Source organism: Octopus sinensis, linkage group LG1 (assembly GCF_006345805.1).
Source record: "Octopus sinensis linkage group LG1, ASM634580v1, whole genome shotgun sequence".
In the NCBI taxonomy this organism is placed as follows: domain Eukaryota; kingdom Metazoa; phylum Mollusca; class Cephalopoda; order Octopoda; family Octopodidae; genus Octopus; species Octopus sinensis.
In genome coordinates, this window is record NC_042997.1 from 251,631 (window position 1) to 260,000 (window position 8,370).

General features: G+C 35.3%; 1 protein-coding gene across 1 annotated transcript in view; it reads right to left on the reverse strand.

Moving 5' to 3' along the window:
• Positions 1 to 8,132: 8,132 nt before the first annotated feature.
• LOC115214395 overlaps positions 8,133 to 8,370 on the reverse strand; it is a 501-nt gene continuing 263 nt past the window's right edge. The window contains exon 2 of the mRNA XM_029783594.1: positions 8,133 to 8,323. Coding sequence (XP_029639454.1) covers positions 8,133 to 8,323 — 191 coding nt within the window. The remainder of the gene's footprint in view (positions 8,324 to 8,370) is intronic.

An 8,370-nucleotide genomic window follows, 5' to 3' on the forward strand; every position in this document is an offset into this window, starting at 1 on the left:
TATATATATATATATATATATATATATTTACACACACACACACACGCGCACACACATATATATATCGAGAACATAAAACAAAAGTCAAAGACAGGTAGTGTAGACAACAAACAGTTGTATCAGTATAACGCTCGGGAAGTGAAAAAGTCTTTAACGCTTCGAGCCTACGCCCTTCCACAGAAAGGAACACAGAAAGAAACAAGGAGACTAAATAAAGAATGTGTAGTGACTAGCGATATATATAGTCAGCGATCTGCAATGTTCTACCAAAAGGAAAAACTATAATCATCAGAAAATATGACTGGGGTGTTAGAAACACCTACAGTGCTAGAAACAAGAGCTAAAATGATCTAATGATGTTGTCAAAGCGCATAATTGTATACAGATACACTGACAGGGCCTATAGACAATTGTGTGCGTGTGTATGTAATTGTTTTGTGAAAGAAGATTGATTAGAAATTCTCTCACAATGTAGAGGTTTGGACTTAAAAGTGCTCAAGTGTAACTTGAGACGAAAGATATAGATGCATAATGTGAAGAAACAAATGACCTGGTAATTCAATCCGCAAACATGGCTCCGATTAGAGATAGATTTAAAAGACAAATGTACATGATAGAATGATATATAAATAGACAGATATTTTTAAAGATCTATAAATAAAAAGATATATTAAAATATATATGTGTAAATTAATAGATTTAAAAAAAATCTCCAGATGGAAGTACAAAAACGTTAATACATGCGTGTATAAGTAAAAATATTGGAGAAAGTGGTGATGGAAGCGAAAGAATGAGGAGCAAAATTAAAATTCGGGATAGTTAAAATTGAAGTAGGGCACCAACGGCCGTTTCTGGGTGTTCATTTCGGGAAAGTATAGGGATATAATACCCATTATTTGAATTTCGCTCCTCATTGTATCTTTTACTTCGCTTCCATCACCACTTCAAACTTACTCCAGTATTTTTTACCTATACACGCACGTCTTAACGTTTTTATACTTCCATCCGGAGATTTTTAAAAAAGAATTTATTAATTTACACATATATATATATTCCAAAATTTAAAAAGCCGGCGGGAACTTGGTTGCCAACCCAATATAAATGCGTGTACTGGACTTAATATGTCTAACTATAATGCTCAAACGTGATGTTATATCTGTAGTCCAATGACGGAGTATAGTAAAGGTAGTAAAGAACGAAATTTGTACCCTCTGAGAGATATTCACAAACATGACCACTATAATCTCTCACTTTCTCTCCGCCTTTCTCTCCTACACACACATACACGTACACACAAGCGTGGGTGCGTTAATACGAGCGCACGAAATCCGCTTGGAAACTGCGTGGTTTTGGACTTAGTCGAATGGAAAACCAAATACAGGACATGGAATAGCACAGCAAAGTATGTGAAAGGAGTTATGCAGTAACGTCCGTTTTCGGACGAAAGTCGCAAACTGCTTTGCTTAACGGATCCATAGGATATTATGTGATTACATACTCCAACTGCATCATAGATCTTTATTATGTATGAATGTGGTTACGCCATAACGTCTGATGTTCCCGAAACAGCTCTGGAACTAAAACTGATACTTAACTCCTCTTGTTTACTATGTTTCTTTATTCCGTATCCAATGCAAATATACACATTATCTCTATTACTATTCCCATACCAGCTTGAACACACTTGTTCATATAGCTAAGTTTGGATGACGGTGTTATGCGCTCATGATGAAGTTCGCATCTATCCGAGCACTACTTTGTGGTGGATATCACACTTGTTTCACTTTCTCCCGCACGATTTATATATATATATATATAATATTCTGATCTTAGTATGATCACCACATATGGCAATTTATTGTCTTTTCTATTGTCTTGTTATAAATATATTGCGTATATTATGTGTCACAAAATTAAAAGATTTTTCTTGTTATCTGCATTTGAGATCCAATAGGAAATTGAAGTAGTTGACCATTACTGACGAATATCAGAAGCAGAAATAGAAGTATTGCGCTATTATTGAATTGGCGATGCTTTTGAAGATTGCGTTGCGAGATATCAACGCTTATATGCAAATTGCATTCCACGAAGACTACCCGTCATACCCTGTGATCAAACATTAGGCTACAAAGTGTCGTTAGGGAGAAGTACACTTGAATACGGAATACGGTGAAGACGGCACAGTTGATTAATGTCCGTGAATGGAATTATTCATGTCATAGGATTCCTCTCGTTGGGTGTCTCGGATAGTGACTCGGATGCTTATAGATAAAAACTGGCGTCACTTTGAATAGTGACTAATACCCGGAGATGGGACTTTGATCCAACACTACGATCCCAAGAAGAAAAACAAATTATAACTTTGGCGCCCTGCAAGAAAACCATATGCTCATTCTTCTACAATTCTCAATATGCGGTTTTAATTGGTTTTATAACCTACTGACTACAATTACAAGTGATTATAATACTGATTTCAAAAGGTAGCTGCGAATTTACATCGAGACAAAGTCTCATGGAATGTTCAGTGCTGGTCTCATGCAAAAGCTCGGACGAATCAAGTGCCAAAAATGCTATCCGTAAATCTGGATTTGAAAAGCTACCTCTCTTAAGCCATTTACCAGCATTTGTTGCCCGGGATTTACATATTTCCAAACGTAAATGCTGATAATTCTTCTTCGGTGAAAAAGTGTAGGAGGCTACAGAAGAGTGGAGTATTTGACTGGGCTGGAAGCATATGTCTATATAAATGACAGAGTAGTTTTGCATACGTATACGTAAATGTGTGTGCATCCGCCTGTGTTTATCAATGTATGCACAGAAGAAAATATATTTCCCACATACATGAAATGTCCCTTTTCATTCATTCTGAAAAATTGGTAATAGAATTCTCTTGACATTTCCTCGAAGATTTCAGGAATGGAAACGATGTGTTGAAGTGCTCTTGCGGTGAAATCAGAGAGATTGACAATAGAAATATACAAAAAAAAACAAACAAAACAAAAGCAGCAAAATTCAAAAACAAAACAAAAAGCAAAACAAAAAAAAAAAACAACCTCCTCCGTGAGTGTCAATATTTGTTATTAAAATGGTAGTAAAGGAAGATAACATATTCAGTACATTGTCACTAATCGGAAAAGAGATTAGTGAAACTAAGGGAAGAGATGGAAAGCTGAAAGTTAGAATAATGACCAGTGAGAAAGTGAGCATATGGTGGCGTTGTTGGGTGTGGGGAAAAGGAAATGTATGTATTAGATACAAAATTTAGAAAGACATTTAAAAAGTGCATAAATGGAAGAGGTGAATGGAAGAAAAGGAACTAGTATTAGTGCAAAGGCTAGCGAAGAAGATGGACAAAGAACGAATGATAAAAATAGAGATGCAGATAATAAGTGCTTTAAGGATCACGACGAAAAAATAGTACAGTAAATGTGAACACGTATATATATATATATATATATAATATATATATATATATATATATATTTATAAATAAGGATAATATCGATATTTAAATATCAATATTATCAAGTGGCCAGCATGGGAATAAATACCATACAAAGGTAATAATTTTTTTACAACTATAAATAAGGGTATCTGTGAGACACCACCATACCGAAATAGCAGTCAAAACCCTGACTATAAAAACCACCTTAAATGTTCATATCGCACCATGAGATAAGACAGAGGGACAAAATAAACTAGCAAAAAGATTTTACTGGATAATTCAAGATTCTGGATTTCTAGCTTTGCTTCAAATAAGCTGTGCTTTCGTCAGTTGAATATACCAGATGGGCACATAAATACAAATATATATATAAAGAACATACGTTATACTTACATATACGAACGTATATGTAAGGTGGTTGGCGGGGCAATTTGGACTGGCCGTGTACATACGTGCATATATATGTATGTTTGGACGTTCGTATATGTAAGTATAACGTATGTTCTTTATATATATATTTGTATTTATGTGCCTATCTGGTATATTCAACTGACCAAAGCACAGCTTATTTGAAGCAAAGCTAGAAATCCAGGATCTTGAATTATCCAGTAAAATCTTTTTGCTTGTTTATTTTGCCCCTCTGTCTTATCTCATGGTGCAATATGAACGTTTTAGGTGGTTTTTAGAGTCAGGGTTTTGACTGCTATTTCGGCATGGTGGTGTCTCTCAGATACTCTTATATATATATATATATATATATATATATATATATATATATATATGTATGTATTGGTAAAAACGGTAAGATAACAAAAGAAAGAGACCTCAATATTATGTAAATAGAGTTTTATCTTGGCTACCGAATAATTGTCACATATTATATTTACATATATATATATATATATATATATATATATATATATATATATATATATATATATATATGTGTGTGTGTGTATTATATGTGCCTTCTATTCACACACATAGACGCACACAATACACATATACGATACTTAGATAAGTTTCGACCAGAATTGAAAAAGATGATGTTTTATTAAATGGGAGCATCTCTAGATTAAAAGATCCTTAGAATCCAGGAGCAAGCCCATGCGGGCCATGTCGACTTCGTTGTTTGGCCACTCAAACTGAGGTTGTTGTTGAGTGTTATTCATGGATCCCTAACGGTGTTTGAAGTCCCGAAGTTTTCATCAGAGAGAAGAACGTATCGTTGTTTAAGTGCCTCACTTTGCCGAATAATTAATCCAAACTTATTCTGGTTTAGCTGCATATTGTGTTTTATTCCGCCCATTGGATAAGAGATCCAATTCGGGACAAGTTTGGTTTGCTGTCCTGTCGACAACGTAAAGAAGCTTAGGGTCATTCCCGAAAATTCAAATGCTGCTATCTTTGATGACGTGAATGGTGTCATTGATGTAACTAATGAAAACGAGTGGGTACAATACATTGTCTTGTCAGACTCCAGTGATGACTCTTGTCGAACTTGATCGAACACCATCTATCACCACATACTGGGTTCTGTTCACCAGAAAACACCCAATCCACCTTAATAATTTTCTTAAGACATCAATGTTCTATAGTTTCTTTAAGAGGGTGCTGTGGTCAACATCGTCGAAAACTGGGATAGTCAACCAGGATAGTAAATCATTGGGAATATTACCAGTCTAATGATTTCCTCCGAAGTATAAGCACAGGGAATGCTAGTTGATGGTGGCACTCCTTCATGACTCTTACGGGAAACTTGTCGGGACCTACAGCTGAGTTGTTTGTAATTTTGTTAATAGCTACTATGATACCCAAGGTACCAAAACATATATCGGATAGTGTGTCGGTGTTTGTTTCACCGATGCTGTGAGGATTAATTATGCTTGGATTGCTGAAAGTGGAGCAGTATTGCTTTTGCAGAATCTCAGACGTATCTTCTATACCACTATGCAGACTATGATCTCCATCTATCTGCATGTATTTGTATATACATGCATGTGTGTATGTCTTTATGCTTGTGTTTGTCCTCAACCACCGCTTGACAAACAGACTAAATGCCAGATTTAAAACTGTAACATAATTACTGTGAGGCAATTTATTCAATCTAATTTATATATATATATATATATATATATATATATTTCAACAATTGAGGGTAAAATTAATTAATTAATCAATTTCACCAAGTATTCAGTATGCAAAGGGACCATTTAAGGCGAATTCAAATTATTACATTATATAAAAGGGCTTAGTAAAATAAATTACTTTGCCGCATACTGAACTCATTAGAAATAGCAGCTAAAAAAACTTTTTTAAAACTATTTCTAATACTTAAAGAAAACCTCTCTCATATAGTGTTTGCTCAATTCAACTCACGCAAATATGGGGGTAGAGACATTAAAAAATCAAGTGCAAAGGTTATTTGAGAACGTACGTTTCAAGATTAGTCAACACGACATTTCTATCATCAGCTCAGAACTCCCTGGTTTGGATTTGAAAACACTGAAAGTGGGAGCATACCCTTTCGGCTTCCTCTCGCTTCCGAAGATCTGCTCGTAACTAACAGTGCCAACAAACCCAAAAATGCAAGCGAAGAATTTCTGCTCTCCCCTTTCCACCAGCGTGGGTTAAAATCAGTAAACACTATGCTTTTTTCGGTAAAGTCCGCGGCATTATATAGAGAGAGATGAATTATAATTTCAACAATTGAGGGTAAAATTAATTAATTAATCAATTTCACCAAGTATTCAGTATGCAAAGGGACCATTTAAGGCGAATTCAAATTATTACATTATATAAAAGGGCTTAGTAAAATAAATTACTTTGCCGCATACTGAACTCATTAGAAATAGCAGCTAAAAAAAACTTTTTTAAAACTATTTCTAATACTTAAAGAAAACCTCTCTCATATAGTGTTTGCTCAATTCAACTCACGCAAATATGGGGGTAGAGAGACATTAAAAAATCAAGTGCAAAGGTTATTTGAGAACGTACGTTTCAAGATTAGTCAACACGACATTTCTATCATCAGCTCAGAACTCCCTGGTTTGGATTTGAAAACACTGAAAGTGGGAGCATACCCTTTCGGCTTCCTCTCGCTTCCGAAGATCTGCTCGTAACTAACAGTGCCAACAAACCCAAAAATGCAAGCGAAGAATTTCTGCTCTCCCCTTTCCACCAGCGTGGGTTAAAATCAGTAAACACTATGCTTTTTTCGGTAAAGTCCGCGGCATTATATAGAGAGAGATGAATTATAATTTCAACAATTGAGGGTAAAATTAATTAATTAATCAATTCACCAAGTATTCAGTATGCAAAGGGACCATTTAAGGCGAATTCAAATTATTACATTATATAAAAGGGCTTAGTAAAATAAATTACTTTGCCGCATACTGAACTCATTAGAAATAGCAGCTAAAAAAAAACTTTTTTAAAACTATTTCTAATACTTAAAGAAAACCTCTCTCATATAGTGTTTGCTCAATTCAACTCACGCAAATATGGGGGTAGAGACATTAAAAAATCAAGTGCAAAGGTTATTTGAGAACGTACGTTTCAAGATTAGTCAACACGACATTTCTATCATCAGCTCAGAACTCCCTGGTTTGGATTTGAAAACACTGAAAGTGGGAGCATACCCTTTCGGCTTCCTCTCGCTTCCGAAGATCTGCTCGTAACTAACAGTGCCAACAAACCCAAAAATGCAAGCGAAGAATTTCTGCTCTCCCCTTTCCACCAGCGTGGGTTAAAATCAGTAAACACTATGCTTTTTTCGGTAAAGTCCGCGGCATTATATAGAGAGAGATGAATTATAATTTCAACAATTGAGGGTAAAATTAATTAATTAATCAATTTCACCAAGTATTCAGTATGCAAAGGGACCATTTAAGGCGAATTCAAATTATTACATTATATAAAAGGGCTTAGTAAAATAAATTACTTTGCCGCATACTGAACTCATTAGAAATAGCAGCTAAAAAAAAACTTTTTTAAAACTATTTCTAATACTTAAAGAAAACCTCTCTCATATAGTGTTTGCTCAATTCAACTCACGCAAATATGGGGGTATATATATATATATATATATATATATATATATCAGTAGGTAAGAGGTTATGAAAATAATCAGTTAAGTAGCTAGATGGGTACATAGTTAATACGGACAGGCAAGGGCATATATGGTGGCACATATAACATTCACTCCCTCCTAGAAAAAGAAGGAAAAAAAATCATACGTCAAGCCTTCCGGGGCTTTCCGAATCCTTTGTGAACGACACAGTTGAAGGGATTCTTCTTTTTGTTATTGACGGTAATCTCTAGGAGTAGGAGAAATTTCAGTTGGTTCTGTCTGACTCTTGAGGGACAAATGTTTGGATTAGGTTATCAGTTGGGGTGATCTTCCCTGGTAATGCCAATTGTCTTGTGGATACTGTGGTTTCGCGACCGCCTGGTTAACGGACGTGTGCGTATTGGGGGTTGGCTCCGATTAAATCAACTTGGTCCATGATAGGTCATACTTGTTAGTGCGATTGTTCCTTTGAACAAGATGTTCCTGTTGCTGAACGTCTTTGATAGTTAAAAAGAGGTCATGAGGAGTGGCGTTAATTGACAAAACAGAGATCTGATTGAATGCAATGCATCTGGAAGAACTGTTTGCCTTGAAGATATTGGAAGGGCACGATTTTCAAAGAGAGTAGTACTGTTCGCTACTTTGCAGTGTGAAAGAATGGAATGCAACAGGTCTTCCCTCTTGATTTAGTGTCGCAGATATGGCAAAATCCAAAGCATCTGTCTCAACAGTGAATGGAATGTTCTCATCTATTACTTGAATGGCAGCATTGGCTGGTTCTACCTTTAATGACTCAAATGCTTTTTCTTGTTGGATGTTTATAAGAAATTTTAATACGTTATTTAGAGGATAT